The sequence below is a fragment of the Camelus ferus genome, chromosome 8 (genome assembly GCF_009834535.1).
Source record: "Camelus ferus isolate YT-003-E chromosome 8, BCGSAC_Cfer_1.0, whole genome shotgun sequence".
Lineage (NCBI taxonomy): Eukaryota > Metazoa > Chordata > Mammalia > Artiodactyla > Camelidae > Camelus > Camelus ferus.
Genome location: NC_045703.1, coordinates 21,185,964 through 21,203,988, shown reverse-complemented (window position 1 = coordinate 21,203,988; position 18,025 = coordinate 21,185,964). Strand labels below are relative to the sequence as shown.

The following is an 18,025-nucleotide window of genomic DNA, read 5'->3' as shown; positions in this document are numbered from 1 at the left end:
AACTGGACTAGTCATTTAAAGCAATAAATTATATTCCTGAATTAATTTGAATAGCTAAACAATATTGAAGTGGTGAAAAGATTTCTCTTATTACTGGACAGCTCCTTGAAATGGAATGCTCTGGAGGGAAATTTAAATTATGGAGTTAAAGTAGACTCTGATCTTGGTCATGTGTACATTTAAATCTTTTTCAAAACAAACATTTGGGATTTAACTAAGAAGCATATCAAGAAGGGAAAATATGTTAAGTCTCTTCTTAAGAGACAGACTTATTGATTTGAGCCAGAAAAAAATATAAATAAATGTATTATTTGGGTAAAGAAAAACCCCACAATTTTAAGTTTCGGTTGTTTTATAAATAGGTCTTGAATTCAATTATTGATAAGTCCCTCTAAGCAATAAGTTGATATCGTCATTTGCACACAGTAGGCAGCATATGTTCCTGTGGGTATATCTGTCTAAGTGATTTCAAATTAATTTTCTATTTCAGATCTGATAAGCGTAACAGGAAAAGGAAGTGAAGTAAAGCTTCTGAGTAAGGTAGTCCATTTTCGTGGTCCTAAATAGGTCTTACAAGATTCATGATTCTCTTGGAAAAGAGAAGAAAATCAGAGCATCAAACCTCTGCCAATAAAATGAGCTAAATTTTATGTTTTTGAAAAGTATATTGTGCAATGATTTTAAGGAAATCGTGTGTATTCAAAATTTAACCATAAGCACCACACTATTGATGCTAAGCATCCTGAATTACTCTGAGCTGACTGAAACCTGGAACTTACTTTCCGTGAATCTAAGATGAAGATTGTGTGTGTGTGAATGTGCAAAATTCACCTTTTAGTGAGACAGTGAAGCATTTTTAGTGAGACAGTGAAGCATTTTTAGTCACAGTGATCATATAGATATTTCCTCAGAAAAGATTTGATGAACACTTTTGAGACAATAGCCATACTCCACTGCCAAGTGATGAAATGCTACCCAGCAAAATGTGCTTAGAGTTAAATAAAATCATTTTTTTAAAACAAACAACAGTTAATTACATACTTGCTAAAACCTTGTACATACATAAACACAGTAAGTTATAGTTGATTGATTTTTTAAATTTTTATTGAATGATTTTTGACAGATTCACATTATAAAAGAATGTAATGTATTAAATTTCAGCTATTTTCAACATCTTTTACAAAATCATTTTTTATCATAATCTAATCATGTAGTCCTTTGCCTACTAGTCAAGGGTATAACTTCCCATTGTTAAAGAAAATTATAAGTAAAATGAATTTGAACTCAGGCAGAATAAACGATGTGGGTGTACCCCAAGAGACGAGAGAATGTACTCTAAAAACTGTCAGAAGACCAGCCCAGAAATCAGGCCTGCAACTCCTGAATTTTATGGTGCGCTCAATTACAAATCACTAAGACCCTTTCATCATAATGGGCTGAACTAACCGTCTTTTACAGCCATTCAGCAAATACCTGTTTGTGCAAGAAATATGTATTGAATGTCTACTCTGTGTTTGATCTGGACTCTGTTCAGGCTGCCAAGATGGCCCAAGTGAGTGCACAACCTTGGTTCTTAATGAAAATAATCAGAACTTCCTTTACAAATCATATTCATAAATTATCCTCATTTTGTTAAAAGGACATATCTAAAATTACCAATCAAAGAATTCACCAAAATAATATGCCTATGGCACTATTAAGAAAGCTGAACTTTGTCAAGGGGAAGAGAGGCTTTCTCTTGAGGAAGACTATAGAATCCTTGTCTAAAACTATAATACCTCGTACATAGGAGACTGTAGCATCAAATGATGGGGCTTAAATACATGATCATTTATAGCTTTTGAACTGTCTTCCCTATGCATACTTGGAAAGTGCCCATTTTGAAAACTAAATAAAAACTTGAGATCTTAAAAATTCTCAGCTTCCCTATTTCTAAACTAAATTTATTTCATAGAGCAAAGTGTTTCTCCCATAAATAATAACACTTTCGTTGGTATTTTTAAAGCAGTGAAATAGTTAATAGTTTGTCTCTAAAGCTTGCTGTCTCTTGTAATTCTTAAAATAAAAAAAAAAAAGAAAGAAAACCTAAAGTTTCTCAGACACCCAAAGGAAAACACAGTATAAACATAGAGGTCATGAGCTGAATGTGTCCATCTCAGAATAGCACAAACTGTGTCTGTAAATTAGTGTCTCTAACCCAATTCTAATCATGTTACTTTCCACCTCTGTGTATGTAGCTTCACATTTAATATGCAACCAGCACCTTATTAGTCTCTTCTGAAGATTAGGACCCTGAGAACTAGTCCACTGAGAAATCACATATTATTTATAACACCAGCTTGACTTTTAAAGAGTGTCTAATCTTTAAGAAGGCAGAAAGAAACAACATATTTCCCACAAGTGAAACTTATCACCATGTAAAGAATATATACTTGTCATTGAAGTACCCATCTAGTTTCCATATGTATACCTAAACTTTTTTTTAAATGGATGAAAAGCACCTAATTTTGAAAAAGTAAATGTAGAAAGATTGAAATGCTATTGATAGGGTTCAAGTCAAGGCATAACCTATGGCGTGATCTTGCGACAAGCATCAGAATTGGTTTTCTTGGCTGTTGAGTAATACACGGACTTGCTTCAGGTTTCCGTTAGCCAGAAGTACAGTTGGCATCATCTCCGTGCATCCAGAGGCAGATCTGGGCATACTTGAGGGGCGTGATGCGCACCGCCACGTTATAGTCCTTCTGAACACCATGCACATCCACCCATTGGTGGCCTGAATAGACCGCAATGATTTTGCGCTTCCAACTCTTTTTGTCTGGCTCTTTCAGACGCAGATAGACCCCAGAGCCGGTGGAGCCCGACTCGGCATCGCAGTATTGATAGAGGAGATCGTTGGATTCATCAGACACGCTGCAAAACCGGTAGACTAACTGATCTGGCCGGTCGTGATCAAAGCCTGAGAAGTGGATCATCCCGCCGGGCAGCTTCTTGATGGTAGGACTGATTCCCAGCTCCATGTATTTCTTTCTGTGAGGGCGCTTCAGCTCCAGAAGGGCGTAGTCGTAGTCCAAGGCAGCGTCTCCCTGCCCGCCTCTGGCCCAGCCTTTGGGAATGTGGGTATTCTTGACTCGGGTCCACTGGAAGGAGGGCTTCCCATCAGCACCTCGCTGACCCCGAGCAGATTCCTTCCTCCTCCTTCCGGCGCTGGCTCGCTCCTTCAGGTTCTCTTTGGTCACCTCGCTTTCATCACCACCACTTGCGTCCCTCCTGCTCCTCCTGGAACCCCGACGTTTCTTGCCACCACCTTTCTTTCTCATCTTCAACAACCCTACCCTTAGCCTTTTACTCCCTTTGATGTAGTCCTGTCCGTCGTGGATGCAGTGGGCAGCTGTTAGGACGTGATTGGGGGAGATGAGGATGCCGCTGCAGCCCGTGGAGAGCTTCACGGCAGTATTGAAAGGGAAATTGGTCAAGAATCTTTTGTCTAAGATGCTGAATCTGCTGTCGGTGCCGTACACCTGCCTCTTCCTCCGAACAGGTGCTCCTTGTGTGGTGAGATTTTGAGTTGGCTCCAGGACCCAGCCTTGAACTTTGACTCTGGTCAAGGTTCGGGTGCCATTCTCAAAGACAGTCTCATATGAAAGAGAGTCTTCGAGGTCAGAAAGGCTGGGAGCGGGGAGTTCTTTCTGGCATTCAATGCCACACACTCTCTTTAACACCATCCTAGCATCTGCCTCAAAGTTGGGGCTGGTGAGACGGAAAGTCCTCTCACTGACAACCCGGGGTATTTTTCTCAAGTGCCACATAAAATCCTTTTCCGTTTCTGATCCATCAATGATGGTCCACCCAAGGGTGAAAAATATCAACCAAAATAGTATGGTTTCCATCTCGTTCTTCTCTGTTGTCCTTTAAAATAGAAAAAGAAAGAGAAGTTTTATAATGTTTTCTTTTTAAATATGTTACTTATTACTCATTTAGGCCTTGGGTCCTAACACAAATAGGGGTCCTTATTTTCACTATACTTAGATTTTACTGAGATTCAATAAACACCCTGACTATGTAGGCTCATACAGATGTCCCAAATCAGTAATTTGTTCTCACCCAAACTTCCCTCTACCAGCCCTAATATGTGGATACGTGAACCACCCCCACCTGCCATCTCCCCTCTGCCTCCCTAGACAACCTAACACATGGGGGAGTAGGATGGGGGGACAAGCTGGGATCACCTGCTCCCTAGGTAAAACCCTCTTCCTTCCAAGTTCTCCTACAATCTTAGCTCCAGATGATTTAGAAATAAAGGTAGCAGAAGATGTCTGGCACTTTCCATGAATTTAGCTTCTTAATCAAAGCAGAGATCATAAATTCCTCATCTTTAGAGTGTAAGTGCCTAGCATAGAGCTCGAAGAGACATTCACTGGAATCCAGTGAATTTCCCTGTATCACGGTTTGCAGACCAAGCTAATGGATGGCACAAGTGAAATCATCGGATAATATTCTAAAATATTCAGTAGAGGTTTTAGAAATAAGTAAATGGGCCCATCTGCTATTGAGCTACTTTTTTAAAAAACTGAACAGATTAAAAAACTGTCAGATTATAATGTATCACTTTCTGGTGTACAGCATAATGTTTCGGTCATATGTATACATACATATATTCATTTTCATATTCTTTTTCATTATAGGTTATTGACTTGGTTTGATTTTTACAAGCAGAACCCTTTATCAAAAAAAAATGCACAGCACAGGCCAGTTTATTCAAAAGTAAGGAAAACGTACCCCATGGTTTTTTTTAAACAAAGTTGTGCTTAGAACTACCACCTAAGCAAAGCAACACACACAAATGCTTTATAGTGACATTTTATGTATAGTAAAATTGTAAGGATTTATGGAGCACAGGCTATGGTTCTGAATTTACGACTTGGGGGAACATGGGCATGATTAATTATAGTCCCTTTCATTGTGGGTCATATCACCTGATAGCGGTTTGCAGTTGCCAGTACCTGGCATGGTATAATACCCTTCTAATGTTCACATCATCTCGCTCTCTCTTCCTGCTTCTCTAAGCTCACTAGTATGTAAATTTATTCCTAGACTTGATTTGTTTGTCAGTTGTTCCTTTGTGAGGGTACGTGGGGGTGTAGCCCTCCCTGGAGCAGCAGTTTTGACATTTGCAAGCATTGCGGCAAGTTGTTTTTAACTAATAGTTAAAATATCCAGGCTTTGCAAATGATTTGCATTGTGTATAAAGCAGAGGCAATTCAAAGTTAGATTATTCGTACAATACCTTCATTCTCAGTGCTTTCTTCTAAACTCTTTTTGCCTGGAAAAGAAAGCTGCTAAGAAATGTTAGGAATGGCCCACAACCCTGGGTGCACCCATAAGAACCTGTGTGTTGGCAGGAAAAGCAGAAGTTGTTTCTGCTGCAGAGCTGACTATGGGCATCTCCTGATACAGCAGAGTCCATTTTGCTATATACAAGTACAGAAGTTTATTAACAAACTAAGAGCATTCTTTTGAGAAAACAAAAACATACCCATTAACCACCTTTTTGTTTAAACATTATCCATCAAAACAGGACATAATCAATTTGAACCATCGTACATTATACTTTTGAACGTATTAAGCAAGTTTAAAATAATCTTAACCATGACTTGGCTTCAGCAGAATGACATAGAAATTTTACAGTTTTCATTTCTTCATTTGCTCACACTTGAATGCTCAGTAATGGTGATTCTGGTTAACATTAGACTGTTGTTTAACGCTAAATAGTTTGTTTTATTTTGGAGATGGAGCATTATTCTGTAGAGTGATGGATATTCTCCAAAAAATCAGTAAAGAATATGTCAGAAAAAATCCACAATCATGTCACAATATTTTCTAATCACCACCGTGGCAAATGTGACTTTATACAAAGCAGTAATAATACTGGTAACAGTTTTATTGAACCACCTATTTTCTTCTGTGACCTTCTGTGCAGTTTTCATAATGAGTTTTTCATCCAGTTTATTTAATTGGATTGGAATGAAAAAGGCTAACAACTTGGTAACTATACTGAGACCTTGAAATTGTGTTTAACTAGACGGTTCCAAGTTTGAAAAGTTCTATCTTTCCCTTAAAAAATGCTAAAATAAGAGAGTTATTTGCTGCCTCTTAGCTTATCAACAGCCCCAAATAGATGATTTTAAAAGAATATAGGGGTGGGAGGGTATAGCTCAGTGGTAGAGTGCAGGCTTAATATGCACAAGGTCCTGGATTCAATCCCCAATACCTCCATTAAATAAATAAATAAACAAACAAACAAACAAACAAACTTAATTACCTCCTTCCCTGCAAAAAACAAAAAATTTTTAAAAATTAAAAATATATACATATCTTTTTATCTACTTAATTCTTAGCAAAATTCATTCAAGGGAGCTTTTTGGTGTGGGAAATAAAATTTTTAAAAATTGATTTTTCATTTAGCCCTATATGATAGCAGCTGTTCATTGTATACTTAACACATAATTACATCAAAGACTGAAAGCCACTTACCCTCATTAAAAAATACATAGAATCACTTTATACATTTTAATAACTGATAATAATGATCTGTGGAGTAATGAATGTGCAAAAGGCATTCCTAGGCAAAAGTGAGGATGTAAATCATGGTCCTGTGGTATTGCTTCCACAGTTAAGTTTTAGTTTTGGGATTTGGGTTTTTGTTTTGTTTGTTTGTTTGTTTGTTTTTCAGTACTGTTTAATTTAGTGTTGCAAGTTTTCAGATATGGTTTAGATAGGCGGAATGCAAATATTAAATTATAACTGACATGATGACCTTTTACCATACAAATCATTGAATGGGAATATAACTCTCAAATGTAGAAGTCCCCCATTCTTTACCAAATAAAACACATACCCTGTGCCATAGTTCTGTAGGTAGACTTTTAAGAGCCCCATGTAATTGTTAGTTTTATGTGTCAACCTGACTGGACCCCTGGATACCCAGATATTTGGTCAAATATTACTCTAGGTGTGTCTGTTGTGGGGAAGGAGTTCTGCATAAGATTAACATATGAATTGGTAGACTGAATAAAGCAGACCTCCCTCCCTAGTGTGGGTGGGCCTCATCCAATCAGTTGAAGGCCTGACTAGAACAAAAAGCCTGACTCTTCTGTGAGTAATGAAGAACTCCTACCTGACTGCATTGAGTGGTGCCATTGGCTTTTATCCTGCTTTGGATGCAAAATGAAACATGAACAACTCAAAAGAATAGTATTAGATTGTTAATAAAATTCTTGTGTGTGGTAAAATAAACTCTGTCACATCAAAAGATGCCTGGTTGTAGTCCCCAAACCAGCAGTGTCAGCATCCCCTAGGAACTTATTAAAAATGCTAAAGGGGTTGGGAGTGTAGCTCATGGTAGAATGTGTGCTTAGCATGCATGAGGTCCTGGATTCAATCCCCAGTACCTCTATTTTTTTAAAATGCTTATTCTCAGGGCCATACTCTCCTGAAGGGGCATGGGTTCCCAGCTTTGTGTGTTTTAAACAGCCCTCCAGGCAATTCTGATACTCAGTACAGCCTGAGAACCACTGCAGCAGCCAAGGCCCTGTTGTACCAGCTTGAGCCCTGATCTAAAAAGTGGTCTTTCCAGGGCTCATTGCTTAACCAGGTTTCAAATGACCTCTGCTTCATCTTTGTGTACAAAATAAATTTATCCTGAACTCTGCTCTTTTACTGTGTTAGGAACTGCTAATATTGAATGGTTCAGCCTTGAATAGAAAAAAAAACATACTTTTATATAAGTTAGTGAGCAATGTCTGAAAAGATGCAAATTCAGTAGGCTTGTATGTAATGCCTCCAACATCTGATGCTCCGGATGATGCAAGGGCATTGGCTGGCCAGCCCTGTCTGGAGCCCTTTGAGGGACTCAGCTGCAGTGCAGCCCAGGAGTAAAAGCCATGCCCACATCTATCCTTGGGCACAGGAAAGGCAGAGCCTTGTAATAGAATCTCAGAATCATAGTAATAAAGGACATGGATTCAGTTAGCCTGTCTAATTTGGCCTGTAATTTAAAATTTGGACAAATGTTTCAGGACACTTTCTTTTGTAAAACCTGAAGTTTGCCTTGTGGTAAAATGTCAATGTGATGTAAATGATAGCTCTTACTGATAGAGCCATCCATGGTTCAGTGGCTACATCTACAGACGCCTGTCTTCCAACATCACTAACTAAAGGGATGTGGTCCCAGCTCGCGAAGCAGCTATAGTATTTTGAAAGCTTTAATGTCCCTTGTCTTCCCTCCTCCTCCTCCTCCTTCTTCCTGTCTTCCATTATAATTGTGACCTTCCCTGGCACTTTCCAGATGGCTTGCATTTGGGGCTTCAAATTCCAATTTGGGTTAATGAAAGTGAGGCTGCAGTCATGGCCCCCACCATGGGTCAGTGTTCAATAGCTGATTATGGGTTGGATCATGGAGACAAATGGAGGCGAAGGGAATTAGGGAAGAGGCAAGCCTATCAGGATTTATGGATGAACTCCTACCAATGGAGTAAATCTTACTCCACATTTGTACCTGGTCTGTACTATTAACAGAAATGGCCACACATAACTACAAGGGCTAACTTACTATGGCTTTGGTTTGTCTGTGTGCTTATGCTTTCTCAGAAATGTGAGTGCTGATAGTATTAAGAATATTTGAGTGTCTGTAGCAGCATCATGGTTACAAAGGCAGACCAAGGAGTAAGACACCTTGGGCTGAGTCTCACCTTTACCACTTATTAGGCATCTGAATTGGGCAGTTCATTAAGTTCAGTTAGGTTTCAGTTTCCTCGTCGGCAAAGGCGAGATGGTAGTAATCTCAACTTCATAACATAATTGTGAGAATTAAGTAAGTTGATACATGCAAAGAATTACCTCTGAGCCCAGAACATAGAAATAATAAGTTCTTTCATAATTATTATCCTACCTTAATGGGTGAATTAACATCACTTTAAAACAGTTTATTATATAAGGCAAAGTTATAGCACTTGTAGTTTTCAAAAAAGTCAGTTTTACAGTCAAGCAGTTTTATTTCAGGATAGTTTCTTATGCCCTCTCAAACTCCCTTTTTCTTTGTTTTGTTTTTTGTTCAAGGACAGCTTCACTTTAGAGACTTCCCAAATGAATGCTTTCCTAATTACTCATTTCTATGAATATCTGTGGCTCTGTGATGTATTTTTTTCTTTGCTGTTAAACTCAAGTGTGTTTAAACATTACCCAGCCACAGAACACTTGAATTACATTTCCTGTGTCTTACTTTTAGCCTGGATCTATCCTAAGAATTCTGAAACTGCCAACAGGACCTAGGCCTAAAAGGACACAGAGTCAATGTCAAAATAACTCCTCAAAGGAAGTGATTTACAGTGAAAGAAAAACCTAACTTTTTGACTGAGTCTATCTGGAATGTATAGAATTTTACTATGGCATGACATAATTATATCCTCAGGCTGTTCCTCTTTTCATTTTTTGGTTTGTTACCCTGAGAAGTTGATATTTTAGCTTAGGTAGGGCAGGCAGACGAATGAAAGATGAGATGAGTGCTCTCTATATTAAAGGGTTTGAATGAATTGCTTTGTTTGTAGATGAAAATGAGCTGCCTTATTTATCTAGCAGCTGTACCAGGTGATAGATTTCACACTTACTCGGGCCTTTCTTTTTATCTGGTCCCTTTTTTTGTTTGGTTGGGTTTTGTTTGGTTTGGAGTGGGGGGAGGTAATTAGGTCTATTTATTGATTTTTTTGAATTTTTAATAGAGGCACTGGGGATTGAACCCAGGACCTCGTGCATGCTAAGTATGCGCTCTACCACTGAGCTATACCCTCCCCGCCCTTTACCTGCTCCCTTGTAATGTACAGTGAGGTATTTGTCCAAGTTCACATGTAGAGCATACTGCCATGGAACATCATTTTGCATTACTGTCAAACAACTTTGGGGGGGCTGTCATGAGTCAGAGACCACTCAGTCAGATCAGTGGCCTGGTAGGGCCAACACCAACTTCTACCATAACGTCTATGTTAGGACACAGCAGTGATTGCATTCCCTGTCCTTTATTTAACCATCCATGATTCCAACCTGCTCCTCCCAACATCACTGCCTACATTTACACATATGCACGGATGTGAAAAAATGCTTAAGCCATCTCTCTCTTCCTCCATTGTCATCCTCCACCTGTTCAGTCAAGATCGACACACCACAGGTCGACTTTATGGCCTGGCCCATATTCTGCACACCTGCAGGGAGAAGTACTGGCTTTGGCAGAAGGCTGGGGCAGGAGAGGAGGAGGATTGCTAGTGAGAGCACACAGGTAGAAAGCAAGCATTAATGGGTTAGGGTTTGGAGAACGCTTGTAACACTTTAATAGTCTCTTTCACAAATTGAGAGCAGATGCAGAGGAGAATAGGTATTTTCCTAAATTCAATTCCTGGCCCACTTGAAGCCCCCACTGACTGTCAGTCACTGAGTGGAGCATTGAATGGAGGCCAGATTTCAGCTAAAAACGTATGGGATCAGGATGATGAGAAAGTGTTAGTGATGTGGTGAAGATGACTCGGGTGTTTCAATGATGATGGAGGCAGTGGGCTTTGAAGCCAAACCAACAGCAGTCCACTTGCAACTTCTTAGCAGTATGATTTTGTGAAGATCACTTAATCTCTGCAAACATTATTTTCTACATTTGTTAAAGAGGGATAATATTTTAGAGTATTTTTGTGAGACACTTACATGATATACATGTAAACACAATGCCCAGAGCACAGCAGAGCCCCCAGCAAATGGTAATTAGTTTTATAATATCAAACAGTAGGAGTCAACACATAGGCAGGTATTTATAAGGGATTTCATGCATCCCTGAACCTCCTTGTGGTATGCCGAGTACAGACCTCATTCCATTGAACTTTACTGCACTTCACAGATACTGTGTTTTTTACAAATTTAAAGTTTGCAGCAACCCTGCGTGGAGCAAGTCTACCAGCCATTTTTCCAACAGCATTTGGTAACTTCGTGTGTCTGTCTCACATTCTGGCAATTCTTTCTCATTATTATTATATTTGTTCTAGTGATCAGTGATCTTTGATGTTATTATTGTAACTATTTGGGGGGCCCACAGACCATGCCCATAGAAGTTGGGAAACTTAATAAGATTGTGTGTGTTCTGGCTGCTCCATGACTGGCCCTCTCCCCCCTCTTTCTCCTCCTCAGGTCTCCCTGTTACTTGAGACACACAGTATTGAAATTAGGCCAGTTAAGAACCCTACGGTGGCCTCTAAGTGTTCAAGTGAAAGGAAGAGTCACAAGACTCTCACTTGAAATCAAAAGCAAGAAATGATTAAGCCTAGTGAGGAGGGCATGTGGAAAGCCGAGACAGGCTGAAAGCTAGCCTCTTGTGCCAAACAGGTAGCCAGGTTGTGAATGCAAAGGAAAAATTCTTGAAGGAAATGAAAAGTGCTATATTCCAGTGAACACATGAATGATAAGAAAGCAAAACAGCCTTACTGGTTATATGGAGAAAGTTTTAATGGTCTGGATAGAAAATCAAGCCAGCCACAACTTTCCCTTAAGCCAAAGCCTCATCCAGAGCAAGGCCCTAACTCTCTTCAATTCTGTGAAGGCTGAGAGAGGCGAGGAAGCTGCAGGAGAAAAGTTGGAAGCTAGCAAAGGTTGGTTCATGAGATTTAAGGAAAGAAGCCACCTCCATGACGTCAAGTGCAAGGTGACACAGCAGGTGCTGATGCAGAAGCTGCAGCAGGTTATCCAGAAAATCTAGCCCAGAGAATTCATGAAGGTGGCTATGCTAAACAGCAGATTTTCTTTTCTTTTCTTTTATCTGTTGAGCATTTTTTGTTTATTTTCTTTGTGTATATTTAAAAAAAATTTTTTTAATTTTGGGGGGTAACTTTTTTGTTTATTTTTATTTTAATGAAGGTCCTGGGGATTGAACCTAGGACCTCATGCATGCTAAACAGGTGCTCTACCACTCAGCTATACCCACCCGCTGAACAGATTTTTAATGTGAATGAAACAGACTTATATTGAAAGAAGATGCCATCTGGGACTTTCATAGTTAGAGAGAAGTCAATGCCTGGCTTCAAAGCTTCAAATAATAGGCTGACTCTCTTAGAGGCTGATGCAGCTGGTGACAGTGAAATTGAAGCCAATAATCATTGATCATTCCAAAAACCCGTGGATCCTTAACCTACTCTGCCTGTGCTCTATAAATGGAACAGCAAAGCCTGGTTGATAGCATATCTGTTTATAACAGGTTTTACTGAATATTTCAATCCCACTGCTGAGAACTATTGCTTAGAAAAAAAGGATTCCTTTCAAAATATTACTGCTTATTGATAATGTACCTGGTCTCTCAAGAGTTCTGATGGAGATGGACAACAAAATTAGTGTTATTTTCATGCCTGCTAACACAGCATCCTTCTACAGCCCGTGGATCAAGGAGTCATTTTAACTTTCAAGACTTATTTTTAAGAAATACATTTCGTAAGACTACAGCTGCCATAGGTGTGGTTCTTCTGATGGATCTGGGCAAAGTCAATTGAAAACCTTTGGGAAAGGAGTCAACATTCTAGATGCCATTAAGGACAGTCCTGATTAACGGGAAGAGGTTAAAACATCAACATTAACAGGAGTTTGGAAGAAGTTGATTCCAGTCCTCATCGATGACTTTGAGGGGTTCAAGACTTCAGTGGAGGAAGTAACTACAGATGTAGTGGAAATAGAAGCAAAGTAGCATTGGAAGTAGAGCCTGAAGATGTGACTGCATTGCTGCAATCTCACGATCAAACTATAATGGGTAAGGAGTTGCTTCTTATGGATAAGCAAAGAAGGTGATTTCCTGAGATGGAATCTATGCCTGATGAAGATGCTTTGAAGATTCTTGAAATGACAACAATGGATTTAGAATATTACATAAACTTAGTTGATAAAGAAACAGCAGGATTTGAGAGAACTGACTCTAGTTTTGAAAGAAGTTCTTTGGGTAAAACGCTGTCAAATAGCACTGCATGCTACAGAGAAATCGTTTGTGAAAGAAAGACACGATCGATGCAGCAGACTTCACTGTTGCTTATTTTAAGAAATTGCCATGGCCACCCCAGCCTTCAGCAAGCACCACTGTGCTCAGTCAGCAGCCATAAACATCAAGGCCAGACCCTCCACCATCAAAAAGATTATGACTTTCTGAAGCTCAGATGACAGCCATCATTTTTTAGCAACAAAGCATTTTTTAAATTAAGTTATATACATCACTTTTTAGACATCATACTATTGCACAGTTAAGAGACTACAGTACCTTTTATATGCACTGGGAAACCAAAAAAAAAAAAAAATCATGTGACTGGCTTTATTGCACAATTTGCTATATTGTGGCGGTCTGGAACTGAACCCACGGTATCTCCAAATTGTGCCTGTCATGGCTCCCAAGGAAAGCCACATCCTAGTCCCGGGGACCTGTGAAAATGGTCCTTACCTGGTAAAAGAGACTTTGCAAATGTGAGTTAGCTAAGGATTCTGAGATGAGGGGATTAGCTCGGATTGTCCAGGGGAGCCCGTGTAATCCCAGGGATCCTTATAGGAAGGAGGCAGGAGGGGCAGTAGTAAGACGGAGCAGTGAAGATGGAGGCAGAGGTCAGAGTAAGGCGGGGTCACAAGCTCTGGAATTGGGGTGGGGGGTCTAGAACCTGAAAAAGGCCAGGAGACAAATTCTCTCTAGAACTTCCAGGAAAAGAAATGCAGCCCTGCTGACCCTCTTTAGACTTCTGGCCTCCAGAACCATAAGATGATGTGTGGTTTTAAGTCACTAAGTTTTTGGTAATTTGTTACAGCAGCAATAGGAAATGAATACATTTGGGGGGGGGAGGGTAATTAGTTTATTTATTTTATATTTTAGAGGAGGTACTGGGGATTGAACCCAGGCCCTTGTACTTGCTAAGCATGCACTCTACTGCTTGAGCTATAGCCTCCCCCCATACACTTAAAAAAATTTTTTTTTCAATATTTGTAGCTTTTTTGTTTGTTAGTTTTATTTGGAGGGGTAATAATTAGGTTTATTTAGTTATTTATTTTTTTAATGGAGGTGCTAGAAATTGAACCCAGGACCTCATGCATTGCGAAGCACGTGCACTACCACTGAGCTATAGCCCCCCCCCCGGAAATGAATACCCTTATAAAGGTAAAAATCTAATTTTTTAAATTGTCTGCCTTTGATGTTTAGAAAGGAAGTAGTAGGGACTGATATAAAGTGGGAAAGAATGTTTGGGTCAGAGACATACACTTAAATGGAAATTTTCTTAGGAAAATTATACAGACACACAATTCTAGAACTAAACCCAGAAAATCACAACAAAACATTATGGGGCCTGGAGAAGTACTGCTTAGAAGAAACGAGAATCAGAACAGGGTAGATAAATTCGTGTGTTCTACAAATGCACACAGAGCTTAACTATGTTACGCCCGCATCATTTCAAAGCCTCTTTCCTCATTTCAGAATCTCTGTGATACTCTTCCTTGGCCATTGAGTTGGACTAGAAAATTCCTAAGATATCTTTCAGCCCTCACGTCCTACATTAAACCACAAATGAGAAAAACACAAGTAATTTACTCATCAATGATCCTGAAGGAGCTTCAATTCCTAGTCCTGGGAGGGTAGGAACTTGCCTGCTATCCATATTGCTACCACGAGATGGCGAAGCTGGCCTATTGATGCCAGATCTAAGAGCCCACATTTAAATTGTTTACATTCACTGAGCTAGGAAATCGAATTTATTTTCGAGGCAGGTAGGCTTCATGGGAGGGAGAGAAGTCTCAATGGTTAATAATACACTAGACATTGTCACATGTGGAATTGATCACATTTAGCAAACCCACCTACAGACCACAGAGACGGTCCTGATGAGCTGAGGTTGATGATGATGTCCACGGCCAGACGATTTCCTGGCAGGTGGTTTCCCAAAACCACTGCCCCACCAGCACTTCCACTCTGACCTACGGCACCGCTAAATCATCCCCCAAATGTGCTGCCGTTCATTCCAACACGAAGAAAAATCTTCAACCCACCAACTATTTCACATGTTTATCAAATACTTTATAATCCATTTCAAAGGATAAGCTCTCCACCGATTCTAGGCTGAAAATAAATGGCAAGGAAGTTCACTGACAATGTGCCAGTTTCTATGCAGAATATCATACCAATAACACCATCTTCAAGTGTAGTTTCAGGAATGGAGACAAAGTAATGTCTGCTTTAAAAATTTAGCAGTACTTGAGGGAAAGGAAGATGGTAAAGTTACACAGCTGATTATTTTACAGTAACCCACAACTTCTGTTTCTCATCACAATAAAAAAAAAAAAACCTCTCTTTTTGTTTTAGCTATTTTTCCAGGACCTGTACATTTCAAATTATGCAATGGATATGCTGTGTGTAAATCAAATTCGGGGTGAGTGGCACTAAGGGAGCCCCTAGAGAACCCTCTGCTGGCTCTTTCATCCACTGGCATAGGAAGTATACAGCATATGGCTCCTAACTTTTTATCTTGCAAGTTGGCCTTTGAAAGCAAAGAATCTCTGTAAATGCATTAGGTCTGCTACTCTTCAGGCTTTAAAGCTTATGCACGGTTGTTTTCAGCTCAGCAAACATCTGTTAAAGCTTCTGACGCTCTTGAAAAAACTTGAGTTACGCAAAGTCACAAAATAATAACCTGTGTCCCGCTGATTTAACTTTCCCACCCTCCTCATCTCAGATTTCTCCTGGGCAGAGTTAACTCCCTTCTAGGTGAAGTAGCTTCAGCCTCCAGAAGTCTCAGTCTGAACCCACTGTTAAAATGCAATATGCTTGCCTTGGATAGTTGAGCATTGGGCAGAGAAAGATAAATCATTAACTCAACAGGGAAAATTAGCTCACATTAGCAATGGTTTATTTTAACAAATAATGAGCACGTCCTGTATGCCAAGCACTAGGCTAAACAATCTCACATTTGACACCACGAGAAAGATTCTTAAAAGCGTGCAGACCTCCAAGCTGTCTGGAAGGAAAGTAGGAAAAGTGTCAACATTCAACCTCTTCTCACATTAAAGGAGCTCCTCTAGTGTTTCCTAATAAAAATAAAATTCCATATGATGCTTGAGCACTCCTTTCAAGCCTAACTGACTTCTTTGGCTGGAATTTTCACATTCCCTCTTCTAAATTATAAACCAGATTCTAAGCATAGTTCTCCAAGCAGCAACATAGGACTTTTATAGTTCTCTATGGAGACACATGCACTTGGGATCAAATGAGAATTAATTTCAGAAGTGAGAAGGGTTTTAATAAAAGGGGGAAGGGAGCATCTAGATACAAGATTGACAGCTTCTTTCACGTCAATGACAGTGCGAAAAGGTCAGAGGAATGAGGCAGGAGGTGTTTCTACAACTTTTCAAAGACTTTTATTGTAGAAAATTTCAAACTACACAAAAGTAGAGAGAAAGCTATTTTTTAAAAAGTAGAACAGTAAACCCCACGTGCCCATCACCCAGCTGCAATTTTTACCAATATTTTGCCAATCTTGTTTCAGTTGTCTCCTCCACCTTTTTTTCTAGAGTATTTTAAAGCAAATCCAACACTTTTCAATTTTATTTCACCTTCTCATTTTAAAAAAATGTTTTGCACTGCTCCTTTTGCTGACCTGTGCAGCCAAATTGATGAGAGAGAGAGGAATTCCTAGCTGTCATAGTAAACCTGCCAAAGAGGCTTTCAACGAGAGTAGACTTTCCAGGAATGCGTTTTACACCTTTTTCAATGGCATCTGTTAATAATCACAAAAAGAAAGACGGTCCCCTCTGGTAGTACTTAAATAGAAAGAATTCCATTTATATTCCAATGCAAACATTGTTACTGTTACTATTAAACTGTGCAGAGGCCGGCACGAAGAATCGCCTTTCTGAAAGAGTCGTTTCTTTGATGACTTAAAAGTGCTGAGTTTGATCCCTAACTTTAGAGCCCTTCAAAGTTCTCCCCGGGTAGGTCTTGTCTTTCTTAAGGAAATGTCCAGGTTCTGGGGTCTCACCCTATCCAGGGGGGCTCCATCCTTACCTGTTCAGCTGATTCGGTCCTGGGGGCGCTGCCCAGCTCGAATCAAAGTGTCCCGAGGTTGTCACCAATGCTGGTGAGGCAGGAGGGCGGGGGCGCGGCTGCCACCAGCCTCGGGACAGCCAGAGCCCGGGACGCCCGGTCACCGCCCGCCAGCACCGTCGGGAGCTCAGAGCTCGAGGCTGAGACTGCGAGGAGAGAGCAGAGCTGAGCGCCCGGGAGGGGAGATGGGAGGGGAAAGGGGGCGTTGGCGCCGGGCGGACGCGGGGGAGGCGAGGGGAGAGGAGAGGGGAGAGGAGGTGGGCAGGAGGAGAGAGGGGAGAGAGAGGAAGGAGAGGGAGGGAGAAGGAACAGGGACGCGGAGCTCGGGGGGGATTTATTTGGAAGTGTGGGGTGAACCAGGCAGCCTCTCACCCCAGCATCTTTGACCCCAGAGTGATTAATTCAGCTCTAGGAAAAAATAATGAGATCACAAGAGGTGTCTGTCTCCGTAATAGTATGCATCCCAAAAATAGTCTCAAGAAGATACCCCGAAATGTGTGCTTGGAGGGGAGGGATCGGGGGGGTGCGTGGGAGTGGTTCTTCGAGTCTCAATCTCCGTGCTCGAGATTTAGACCCCAGCCGTCTAGAATACACATGGGCATTTATTTCCCTAACCCCAACCCAAGCCAGTCTCCATCCGGGACCTCGCAGGCGCCCACATCCGCCGTGAGGACTTGCGACCCTGGAGGGCTGGGGTCTGGGTCACCCCGTGAGCATCCTGTGGGGCCTCCAGGGGGAGCCCGTCAGTTTTCCGTCTGTCGCGAGGCTAGGAGGCGCTTTTTTGCTTTTTGGCGAGTATCGTTTAACATCCTTGCCCACCTCAGTCCCACCAAAATTCTAACTACCTCTCTCTTAGACTCTTCTCTGCTCCTTAGGAGAGTGCTCCTTTGG

At 40.6% G+C, this 18,025-nt stretch overlaps 1 protein-coding gene across 1 annotated transcript; it reads right to left on the bottom strand.

Moving 5' to 3' along the window:
* Positions 1–1,086: 1,086 nt before the first annotated feature.
* PRSS35 (serine protease 35) lies at positions 1,087–17,587 on the bottom strand. Its single transcript, XM_006175512.3, has 3 exons — positions 17,507–17,587; positions 17,096–17,280; positions 1,087–3,909 (listed from the first exon to the last, which is right to left on the bottom strand). Exon 3 carries the CDS (start codon positions 3,888–3,890, stop codon positions 2,649–2,651), a length of 1,242 nt encoding a protein of 413 aa, XP_006175574.1. The 5' UTR covers positions 3,891–3,909; positions 17,096–17,280; positions 17,507–17,587; the 3' UTR covers positions 1,087–2,648.
* Between the last annotated feature and the right edge of the window lie 438 nt (positions 17,588–18,025).